At 51.5% G+C, this 12,612-nt stretch overlaps 1 protein-coding gene across 1 annotated transcript in view; it reads left to right on the forward strand.

Annotated features, from left to right (window-relative positions):
• LOC138371176 (protein dachsous-like) overlaps positions 1–12,612 on the forward strand; it is a 129,372-nt gene that overhangs the window by 79,730 nt on the left and 37,030 nt on the right. Inside the window, exon 3 of the mRNA XM_069336012.1 lies at positions 8,621–9,185. Within this exon, the coding sequence (XP_069192113.1) occupies positions 8,621–9,185 (565 nt within the window). The remainder of the gene's footprint in view (positions 1–8,620; positions 9,186–12,612) is intronic.

The raw sequence follows: 12,612 nt of genomic DNA on the forward strand, positions 1-12,612 counted from the left end.
TACTGGTGGTGGACCGCGGTACTGGTGGTGGACCGCGGTACTGGTGGATCGTGGTACTGGTGGTGGACCGCGGTACTGGTGGTGGACCGCGGTACTGGTGGTGGACCGTGGTACTGGTGGTGGACCGTGGTACTGGTGGTGGACCGTGGTACTGGTGGTGGACCGCGGTACTGGTGGTGGATCGTGGTACTGGTGGTGGACCGTGGTACTGGTGGTGGACCGTGGTACTGGTGGTGGACCGTGGTACTGGTGGTGGACCGCGGTACTGGTGGTGGACCGCGGTACTGGTGGTGGACCGCGGTACTGGTGGTGGACCGTGGTACTGGTGGTGGATCGTGGTACTGGTGGTGGACCGTGGTACTGGTGGTGGACCGTGGTACTGGTGGATCGTGGTACTGGTGGTGGACCGCGGTACTGGTGGTGGACCGTGGTACTGGTGGATCGTGGTACTGGTGGTGGACCGTGGTACTGGTGGTGGACCGTGGTACTGGTGGTGGACCGTGGTACTGGTGGATCGTGGTACTGGTGGTGGACCGCGGTACTGGTGGTGGACCGTGGTACTGGTGGATCGTGGTACTGGTGGTGGACCGTGGTACTGGTGGTGGACCGTGGTACTGGTGGTGGACCGTGGTACTGGTGGTGGACCGTGGTACTGGTGGTGGACCGCGGTACTGGTGGTGGACCGCGGTACTGGTGGTGGACCGCGGTACTGGTGGTGGACCGTGGTACTGGTGGTGGATCGTGGTACTGGTGGTGGACCGTGGTACTGGTGGTGGACCGTGGTACTGGTGGATCGTGGTACTGGTGGTGGACCGCGGTACTGGTGGTGGACCGTGGTACTGGTGGATCGTGGTACTGGTGGTGGACCGTGGTACTGGTGGTGGACCGTGGTACTGGTGGTGGATCGTGGTACTGGTGGTGGACCGTGGTACTGGTGGTGGACCGCGGTACTGGTGGTGGACCGCGGTACTGGTGGTGGACCGTGGTACTGGTGGTGGACCGTGGTACTGGTGGTGGACCGCGGTACTGGTGGTGGACCGCGGTACTGGTGGTGGACCGCGGTACTGGTGGTGGACCGTGGTACTGGTGGTGGACCGCGGTACTGGTGGTGGACCGCGGTACTGGTGGTGGACCGTGGTACTGGTGGTGGACCGCGGTACTGGTGGTGGACCGTGGTACTGGTGGTGGACCGCGGTACTGGTGGTGGACCGTGGTACTGGTGGTGGACCGTGGTACTGGTGGTGGACCGCGGTACTGGTGGTGGACCGTGGTACTGGTGGTGGACCGCGGTACTGGTGGTGGACCGTGGTACTGGTGGTGGACCGTGGTACTGGTGGTGGACCGTGGTACTGGTGGTGGACCGCGGTACTGGTGGTGGACCGTGGTACTGGTGGTGGACCGCGGTACTGGTGGTGGACCGCGGTACTGGTGGTGGACCGCGGTACTGGTGGTGGACCGCGGTACAGGAGACGGACCGCGGTACAGGAGATGGACCACGGTACAGGAGACGAACCACGGTACTGGAGGTGGACCGCGGTACAGGAGACGGACCACGGTACAGGAGATGGACCGCGGTACAGGAGACGGACCACGGTACAGGAGATGGACCGCGGTACAGGAGATGGACCACGGTACAGGAGACGAACCACGGTACTGGAGGTGGACCGCGGTACAGGAGACGAACCACGGTACTGGAGGTGGACCGCGGTACAGGAGATGGACCGTGGTACAGAAGCCGGACCACGGTACAGGAGATGAACCGCGATCGTACTGTATAATCCATCACTGCTTTTCCTCGAATATCAATTAATACAGGAATATATTTTTACAGTTAGACCTAGAATCAGTTTGGGCTCAGTGTCTAGGTTCTGTTGGCACTAAGTTACATCTGTAGCACTTAGGGGAAAGTATTTAGAATTGCGGGATTCGAACACTGGACGAATGTAAACACCCTTCAAGAGGATTTAGAATGTATTCATGTTTGAGTGAAGTGTAAGCTGTTCTTGATTCATAAATGAGATTTGGCAGTTGGATTAGAGAGAATTCAGCCAATCCGCATAAACAATGACCAAATGCTCGTTAATTCAGCGGCCAACCATCTTGTTTATGAGCCAACGACACTGTAAATGCCGTGCAGGAATTTATCGTAACGGCGTGGTTGCCCCCGCTGTTCAGGCTTGGAACTTACCTGTTGAAGGTTTCTAGAGTCCTGCTACTCCAGTGGCTTGAGCTCTGGCTTGCTTCGTGAGGCTGTTTGTGGGTAATCCGAAGGCCCACACATACCTGGAACATACCTGGACAGGGTTTCAGGAGTTCTTCTACTCCCCGAGTCCGGCCTGGGGCCAGACTCATCACAGCCAAGCTGATCAGGAAAACTCCAGAATAAATTTGTCCACTTCTCTCCTGAAAGGTTCCACTGTTATTCCAGAATAATCTGGAATAACAGATATCCCCTATATATATATATATATATATATATATATATATATATATATATATATATATATATATATATATATATATATATATATATATATCATTCTCATGAGACCTAATTGAACTACTCAGATTAGGCAAAAACTTTCATTAATATTGTAAATAAAGATGTCTATAATAATAATAATAATAATAATAATGTTTTTTTTTTATATTTTTTGAGAAAGAGAGAAAGAGTGGGAAGGAGAAGGATTGAAAAGGGACGATGTTAAAAACAAAGGGAAAGAGAGAAAGAAATGAGAAAGGTGAGAGAGAGGGAGTGTGGGAGATATTGAAGGAGACTGATGAATGAGAGATGACGAATGGAGAGATTGGGAAAGAAATATGAAATTGGAGGAGGAGGAGGAGGAGGAGAAGGAGAGGGGATAAAAGGGGGAGTTGGGGAGGGGGGGAGAAGGAGGTTAAGAGAAAATATGTAACCTTTGAGTACACAGGATTTACCCCCTCTCCATCCTCCTCCTCCTTCTTCTTCTTCTTCCCCTTCTTGCACCTTTCATCCCCTCACCTCTCATTCCTCCATCCCCCCCCTTTCCCATCACCCCATGAGCCCCCCCCCCCCCTCCCTGCATGTCCTACCGCCTGGTGCAGCCTCGGAGCTCTGCTAACACTCATCCATTACTCTCTGTACACATGCCAGGCTTCTCTTGTGTGTAGCCTCTCTCTCTCTCTCTCTCTCTCTCTCTCTCTCTCTCTCACTCTCTCTCTCTCTCTCTCTCTCTCACTCTCTCGCCTAGAGTTGTCACGACGGAAGCGCATGGGGAAGCATGGTTGTGAATTGTTGGGATTTATACTACATCGTATAGTGTCCGTTTGGGGATTTTGACGTTTAAAATGCTTCATATTGTCCGAGATGAGAGGTGTGTAGGTGTAGGGGGGGAGGGGGCAGGCAGGTGTGTGTGGGTGTAGGGGGGGAGGGGGCAGGCAGGTGTGTGGGTGTAGGGGGGAGGGGGCGGGCAGGTGTGTGTGTGTAGGGGGGAGGGAGCGGGCAGGTGTGTGGGTGTAGGGTTGAGGGGGCAGGCAGGTGTGTGGGTGTAGGGGGGGAGGGGGCGGGCAGGTGTGTGGGTGTAGGGGGGGAGGGGGCGGGCAGGTGTGTGGGTGTAGGGGTGGGAGGGGGCAGGCAGGTGTGTGGGTGTAGGGGAGAGGGGGGCAGGCAGGTGTGTGGGTGTAGGTGGGAGGGAGCAGGCAGGTGTGTGGGTGGAGGGGGCGGGCAGGTGTGTGGGTGTAGGGGGGGAGGGAGGGGGGGTGGCAGTCAACAATTAAGCCATAAATCATGTGGTGGGGCAACCCCCCCCCCTATAGTCATGCAACCCCCCCCCCCACACCAGGCACCACTGCTCGTCCCTCAAGAGTTTAGTAACACTTCAAGCCGTCCTCAGACCAAGTCCATTCCATCCAGCGGTCGACCCCAAAGACTCAAAATTCAGGAATTTTAACATGCTGTTCATTCAAAACAGTAATTTTCTCAAATATAAATTTAATATTATTTTATATTACCATATTGTACACATTTAGGCAATGGTTAGGTTAGGTGTTTAGGTTCTGTTGGCGATTATTTGTATTTGTAGTACGTGGGTGAAGCATTTACAGCGTTGTGGTTCGAACAAAAGTCGTCAGTGAAGCACTTGTTCCGAAAGTGTTCGAACGTCATCAGTTGTGAAGTGTGTAAACCGTTTTTCATTCATAAACAGGGGGGGTGGGGGTTTGGCGGGTGGATGGAATGGACTTGGGGAGTTTGTTTGGAGGACGGGCTGACCAGGTACACAATGTGTTGCTCGCCTCCACACGTTCAGGGAAAGTGAGAAATGTTCTCCAGTGTGTAAGTATTCGCACTGAGAAGCTCATGAGACATTTCCACTCCAATCACGAGCATCTTAAAGGAGGGAGGAAGGTGGTTCAGAGACGGACTCCCACTGAGTCAAGGCGGGACCAAAGAGACAAAGCTCAACCCCCGCAAGCACAATTAGGTGAGTACTGACTGAGAGATACAGTCACATACGGAAAAAGATTTTGTGTGAGTGAATAATTATACCAGACTTATATACTAATACCAGGAGTAATATGCTGATATACCAGGAGTGACTAATATACCAGGCTGAATAGGCTAAGAGGGGGTAGAGGTTACACAGAAACTGACAATGAAACATGCAACATTCTCTACGCAGGGTTGTAGGTGCTCGAACTAGAGCCCGGGACGTACCAGGAAAGAGAGGGGTTATCTTGAGGTTATCTTGAGATGATTTCGGGGCTTTTTAGTGTCCCCGCGGCCCGGTCCTCGACCAGCCCTCCACCCCCAGGAAGCAGCCCGTGACAGCTGACTAACACCCAGGTACCTATTTTACTGCTAGGTAACAGGGGCATAGGGTGAAAGAAACTCTGCCCATTGTTTTTCGCCGGCGCCTGGGATCGAACCCAGGACCACAGGATCACAAGTCTAGCGTGCTGTCCGCTCGGCCGACCGGCTCCCTCTTCGGGGTTGACAGAAGAGACCACCAACCCAGAAATATAAATAAGATGTTGCTAGTATTTGCTAAAACTCTTGCAGAAATCTTCAATTTCGTCGCTTAAAGAAGATGAGAGCTGCTAGAAAGTTTGAAGACAGCAAACATATTACCCATTCACGAGACATGAGACACAGACAATAGCCACTAGACAACACATCTGAACCAATGTCTCAGTGCCTTCACCACTGCCGGAACAACCGTGGACATCTTCAAGAGGAAACTAGATTTATTCCTCCAAGGAGTGCCGGACCAACCGGGCTGTGGTGGGTATGTGGGCCTGCGGGCCGCTCCAAGCAACAGCCTGGTGGACCAAACTCTCACAAGTCAAGCCTGGGGCCTCGGGCCGGGCTTGGGGAGTAGAAGAACTCCCAGAACCCCATCAACCAGGTAATATATGATTCTAGAGAGAATAATAACACTTAGTGGGCCAGCCAGAGGCTTGGGGCCCACGCAGAAACATCCCTGCTATTCAGATTGTTAGAATACCTTACCTTGAGATTACCTTGAGGTGCTTCCGGGGCTTAGCGTCCCCGCGGCCCGGTCGTCGACCAGGCCTCCTGGTTGCTGCACTGGTCAACAAGCCTGTTGAACGCGGCTGCTCTCAGCCTGACGTACGAATCACAGCCTGGTTGATCAGGCATAGAAATTAAAAAAACAGGCATAGAATACATAGAAAATATACACGTTACAGCCTAACTAAACAGCAGCAAGGGGCTCGCTAAAGGTCAGGAAATGATTAGGGGATATATAGTGATTATATATGTTGACCTGCAGCTATACAGGCGGAGACCAGGAGCTGAATCTCGGTCCTGGGGAGGGGGGGAGGGTAGGGAGGACAGCTTGTGGAGATGGAGGGTCGTACACACACACACACACACACACACACATACACACACACACACACACACACACACACACACCACACACACAGACACACACACACACACACAGACACACACACACACACACACACATACACACACACACACACACACACACAGACACACATACACACACACACACACACACACACACACACACACACCAACACGACCACACAGACAGACAGACAAGCATGCAGGCAAAACAGGTAAGAGCGGGCCACCAGCGAGAGAAAACACAGAGACAGAGAGACAGAAACTGACGCAGACAAACACACAGGGACAGACAGACAAGATGGCAAACAGATCTTAGGGAGTTGGACTCCACGAAGAGACGGTCGAAGATGGTGGTGGTTGGTGGTGGTGGTGGTGGTTGGTGGTTGGTGGTGGTTGGTGGTGGTTGGTGGTGGTGGTGGTGGTTGGTGGTTGGTGGTTGGTGGTGGTTGGTGGTGGTTGGTGGTGGTGGTGGTGGTTGGTGGTTGGTGGTGGTTGGAGGTGGTTGGTGGTGGTTGGTGGTTGGTGGTGGTTGGTGGTTGGTGGTGGTTGGAGGTGGTTGGTGGTGGTTGGTGGTGGTTGGTGGTTGGTGGTGGTTGGAGGTGGTTGGTGGTGGTGGTGGTGGTTGGTGGTGGTTGGTGGTGGTTGGTGGTGGTTGGTGGTTGATGGTGGTTGGTGGTGGTGGTGGTTGGTGGTGGTTGGTGGTTGGTGGTGGTTGGAGGTGGTTGGTGGTGGTGGTGGTGGTGGTGGTGGTTGGTGGTGGTTGATGGTGGTGGTGGTGGTGGTTGGTGGTTGGTGGTGGTTGGAGGTGGTTGGTGGTGGTTGGTGGTGGTGGTGGTTGGTGGTGGTTGGTGGTGGTGGTGGTGGTTGGTGGTGGTTGGTGGTGGTGCGTGGAACTATCCTAACAATGACTACTGGGGAATGAGGTTCAGCTCCTCAAGTAATCTTGTTATATTAGATAGAGTTTTAATTTAACTTTCCTGTCGGTTAAACTCTGTGTGGAATCTGACATTAAATTTGTGGCTGGAATTAGCTTCCACGACCTTCAGTGCATTCCACGTGTCGACCACCCGTACAGGGTTATCTTACCTTGCGATGATTTCGGGGCTCAATGTTCACGCGGCCCGGTTATCCCCAGGTCTCTTCTTTGCTGGATTGGTCAACCAGGCTGTAGGACGTGGTTGCTCACAGCCTGACGTATGAATCACAGCCTGGTTGATCAGGTATCCTTTGGAGGTCCTTGTCAAGTTCTCTCTTGAACACGGTGAGGGGTCGGCCAGTTATGCCCCTTATGTGTAGTGGAAGCGTGTTGAACAGTCTCGGGCCCCTGATGTTGATAGTTCTCTCTTGAACACGGTGAGGGGTCGGCCAGTTATGCCCCTTATGTGTAGTGGAAGCGTGTTGAACAGTCTCGGGCCCCTGATGTTGATAGTTCTCTCTTGAACACGGTGAGGGGTCGGCCAGTTATGCCCCTTATGTGTAGTGGAAGCGTGTTGAACAGTCTCGGGCCCCTGATGTTAATAGTTCTCTCTCAGAGTACCTGTTGCACCTCTGCTCTTCAACGGGGGTATTCTGCACATCCTGCCATGCCTCCTGGTCTCATGTGCTGTTATTTCTGTGTGCAGGTTTGGGACCAGCCCCTCTACTATTATCCACGTGTAAAATATTATGTATCTCTCCCGCCTGCGCTCAAGAGAATACAGATTTAGGCATTTCAGTCGGTCCAAATAGCTTAGATGTTTTACTGAGTGGATTCTAGCAATAAAGGCTCTCTTCACGATCTCCAGGTCAGCAAATTCCCCAGCTCCAAGCAACAGCCTGGTGGATCAAACTCTCACAAGTCATGCCTGGCCTCGGGCCGGGCTTGGGGAGTAGAAGAACTCCCAGAACCCCATCAACCAGGTATCAAGCTTTGAAAGAGGCTGTCATAACAGCATGTAACAGTAGGGTTATCTTGAGGTTATCTTGAGATGATTTCGGGGCTTTACTGTCCCCGCGGCCCGGTCCTCGACCAGGCCTCCACCCCCAGGAAGCAGCCCGTGACAGCTGGCTAACACCCAGGCACCTATTTTACTGCTAGGTAACAGGGGCATAGGGTGAAAGAAACTCTGCCCATTGTTTCTCGCCGGCGCCCGGGATCGCACGATCACAAGTCCAGTGTGCTGTCCGCTCGGCCGACCGGCTCCCGGTCGGTGGGAGTATATCCGTACATTTTCTTCGACTAATTTGCGTTTCCAGCTTCCACCTGTGTTCTTACTTCCTGCTCTTGTCCACCTTCTTTATCTCCCGTTCTCTTACGTTGTGAGATCGAAGCCTCTTTATCTTTTTCTTAATCTTGTTGCAACTCTCAGTAGTTTCTAACTGCACAAGGTGCAGTTTGCCAGTCTGTGGAGATGGGTGTTGATGGGGTGGTGAGTGGTGGAAATGGGTGGAGGCGAAGATGGATAGTGGTGGATGGTTGACGGAGAAGGTTGGTGGTGGGATTGGGTCGATGGTGAAGATAGGTATAGTGGTGATTAAGGGGTTGTGGTGGGGAGTGTAGCGGTCTGGGAGAGCGGTGGTTGTGGTGAAGAGTTGTGGCTAGTTATTAACCTAGTTATGATGGTGGCGAGACTGAAGGTTGTGGCTGTTAAGAGGCAGGGAAGTATCCTACCTCAGCTGGAGCTGAGGTACTCAAGTACTCAAAAGTACTTGAGTACCTGAGGTACTAGTACTCAAAATGAACTAGTACACAAGGTGCACTCTAAGGTCAATGAACTAGTACACAAGGTGCACTCTAAGGTCAAAGAACTAGTACACAAGGAGCACTCTAAGGTCAAAGAACTAGTACACAAGGTGCACTCTAAGGTCAAAGAACTAGTACACAAGGTGCACTCTAAGGTCAAAGAACTAGTACACAAGGTGCACTCTAAGGTCAAAGAACTAGTACACAAGGTGCACTCTAAGGTCAAAGAACTAGTACACAAGGTGCACTCTAAGGTCAAAGAACTAGTACACAAGGAGCACTCTAAGGCCAAAGAACTAGTACACAAGGAGCACTCTAAGGTCAAAGAACTAGTACACAAGGTGCACGCTAAGGTCAAAGAACTAGTACACAAGGTGCACTCTAAGGTCAAAGAACTAGTACACAAGGTGCACTCTAAGGTCAAAGAACTAGTACACAAGGTGCACGCTAAGGTCAATGAACTAGTACACAAGGTGCACTCTAAGGTCAAAGAACTAGTACACAAGGTGCACTCTAAGGCCAAAGAACTAGTACACAAGGTGCACTCTAAGGTCAAAGCAAGAGTCTACTTTGACAACCCCGATCAAAGTAGATTTTTTAATGAACAAATCCACAAGGGTCGTGACGAAGGATTCGAACCTGCGTCCGAGAGCATCCCAGACGTTGCCTTAATCGACTGAGCTACGATGTTCATTTGATGCATCGCGCTATTGTCATTTCTGTGTATAATAGATTTATTAAATAAATTAAATGTAGATGTCATTGGACCAGTGGGTGTTTATAGTGGTCCAGACCAGCAACAGTACGCCTGCATATCTTGCAATGACCAGTAGGCCAAATGTTGCATTTCCAGTAGGCCCACGGGGGAGGGGGGGGGGGTTTGGGGGGTGTAGGCCCCCATACACACACACCCTGACAGTATCCCTTCTCTCGTCCTCTCTCTCTCTCTCTCTTTCTCTCTCTCTATCTCTCTCTCTATCTCTCTCTCTCTCTCTCTCTCTCTCATCTCTCTCTCTCTCTCTCTCTCTCTCTCTCTCTCTCTCTCCTCTCTCTCTCTCTCTCTCTCCTCTCTCTCTCTCTCCTCTCTCTCTCTCTCCGTAAACCCCTTCTCTTCATCCCCACTATCCCATGGACATGCATTTCCTGTCATTAATGAGCTACCTGGTCACGCTGGGGATCACCTTGGAAGGTGCTGCCAATGGGAGGGGGGGGAGGGAAGTCAGCCCAACAAACAAACAAACAAACAAACAACAACAACAACAAACGACAAATGTGTTTTTCAGGTATAACTTTCACTTTATATTTTTGCTTTTCTTTGAATTGTTTTCTTCTTGTGAGTTTTAATTTGTTTGTTTTCATTTCATATTGTTTTGTTTGTTTGTTTGTTTAGTTATTTGGTCTTTAAAAGTACACACAACAAGAAATATAGGTGACGGTAATATAGGAGGGTGTGGGACGGTAATATAGGAGGGTGTGGGACGGTAATATAGGAGGGTGTGGGACGGTAATATAGGAGGGTGTGGGACGGTAATATAGGAGGGTGTGGGACGGTAATATAGGAGGGTGTGGGACGGTAATATAGGAGGGTGTGGGACGGTAATATAGGAGGGTGTGGGACGGTAATATAGGAGGGTGTAGGACGGTAATATAGGAGGGTGTGGGGCAGTAATATAGGAGGGTGTGGGACGGTAATATAGGAGGGTGTGGGACGGTAATATAGGAGGGTGTGGGGCAGTAATATAGGAGGGTGTGGGACGGTAATATAGGAGGGTGTGGGGACGGTAATATAGGAGGGTGTGGGACGGTAATATAGGAGGGTGTGGGACGGTAATATAGGAGGGTGTGGGACGGTAATATAGGAGGGTGTGGGACGGTAATATAGGAGGGTGTAGGACGGTATATAGGAGGGTGTGGGACGGTAATATAGGAGGGTGTGGGACGGTAATATAGGAGGGTGTGGGACGGTAATATAGGGAGGGTGTAGGACGGTAATATAGGAGGGTGTGGGACGGTAATATAGGAGGGTGTGGGACGGTAATATAGGAGGGGTGTGGGACGGTAATATAGGAGGGTGTGGGACGGTAATATAGGAGGGTGTGGGACGGTAATATAGGAGGGTGTGGGACGGTAATATAGGAGGGTGTGGGACGGTAATATAGGAGGGGTGTAGGACGGTAATATAGGAGGGTGTGGGACGGTAATATAGGAGGGTGTGGGACGGTAATATAGGAGGGTGTGGAGCGGTAATATAGGAGGGTGTAGGACGGTAATATAGGAGGGTGTGGGACGGTAATATAGGAGGGTGTGGGACGGTAATATAGGAGGGTGTGGGACGGTAATATAGGAGGGTGTGGGACGGTAATATAGGAGGGTGTGGGACGGTAATATAGGAGGGTGTGGGACGGTAATATAGGAGGGTGTGGGACGGTAATATAGGAGGGTGTGGGACGGTAATATAGGAGGGTGTAGGACGGTAATATAGGAGGGTGTGGGACGGTAATATAGGAGGGTGTGGGACGGTAATATAGGAGGGTGTGGGAGCGGTAATATAGGAGGGTGTAGGACGGTAATATAGGAGGGTGTGGGACGGTAATATAGGAGGGTGTGGGACGGTAATATAGGAGGGTGTGGGACGGTAATATAGGAGGGTGTGGAACAGTAATATAGGAGGGTGTGGGACGGTAATATAGGAGGGTGTGGGGCAGTAATATAGGAGGGTGTGGGACGGTAATATAGGAGGGTGTGGGACGGTAATATAGGAGGGTGTGGGACGGTAATATAGGAGGGTGTGGGACGGTAATATAGGAGGGTGTGGAACAGTAATATAGGAGGGTGTGGGACGGTAATATAGGAGGGTGTGGGACGGTAATATAGGAGGGTGTGGGGCAGTAATATAGGAGGGTGTGGGGCAGTAATATAGGAGGGTGTTTGACGGTAATATAGGAGGGTGTGGGACGGTAATATAGGAGGGTGTGGGACGGTAATATAGGAGGGTGTGGGACGGTAATATAGGAGGTGTGGGACGGTAATATAGGAGGGTGTGGGACGGTATATAGGAGGGTGTGGGACGGTAATATAGGAGGGTGTGGGACGGTAATATAGGAGGGTGTGGGACGGTAATATAGGAGGGCGTGGGACGGTAATATGGAGGGTGTGGGACGGTAATATAGGAGGGTGTGGGACGGTAATATAGGAGGGTGTGGAGCAGTAATATAGGAGGGTGTGGGACGGTAATATAGGAGGGTGTGGAGCAGTAATATAGGAGGGTGTGGAGCGGTAATATAGGAGGGTGTGGAGCAGTAATATAGGAGGGTGTGGGACGGTAATATAGGAGGGTGTGGGACGGTAATATAGGAGGGTGTGGAGCAGTAATATAGGAGGGTGTGGGACGGTAATATAGGAGGGTGTGGGACGGTAATATAGGAGGGTGTGGAGCATAATATAGGAGGGTGTGGGACGGTAATATGGAGGGTGTGGGACGGTAATATAGGAGGGTGTGGGACGGTAATATAGGAGGGTGTGGGAGCAGTAATATAGGAGGGTGTGGGACGGTAATATAGGAGGGTGTGGGAGCAGTAATATAGGAGGGTGTGGGGCGGTAATATAGGAGGGTGTGGAGCAGTAATATAGGAGGGTGTGGAGCAGTAATATAGGAGGGTGTGGGGACGGTAATATAGGAGGGTGTGGGAGCAGTAATATAGGAGGGTGTGGGACGGTAATTAGGAGGGTGTGGAGCAGGTAATATAGGAGGGTGTGGGACGGTAATATAGGAGGGTGTGGGAGCGGTAATATAGGAGGGTGTGGGAACGGTAATATAGGAGGGTGTGGAGCGGTAATATAGGAGGGGTGTGGAGACGGTAATATAGGAGGGTGTGGGAGCGGTAATATAGGAGGGTGTGGGACGGTAATATAGGAGGGGTGTGAGCAGGTAATATAGGAGGGGTGTGGAGCGGTAATATAGGATGGGTGTGGGACGGTAATATAGGAGGGTGTGGGAGCGGTAATATAGGAGGGT

The sequence above is a fragment of the Procambarus clarkii genome, chromosome 35 (assembly GCF_040958095.1).
Source record: "Procambarus clarkii isolate CNS0578487 chromosome 35, FALCON_Pclarkii_2.0, whole genome shotgun sequence".
Lineage (NCBI taxonomy): Eukaryota > Metazoa > Arthropoda > Malacostraca > Decapoda > Cambaridae > Procambarus > Procambarus clarkii.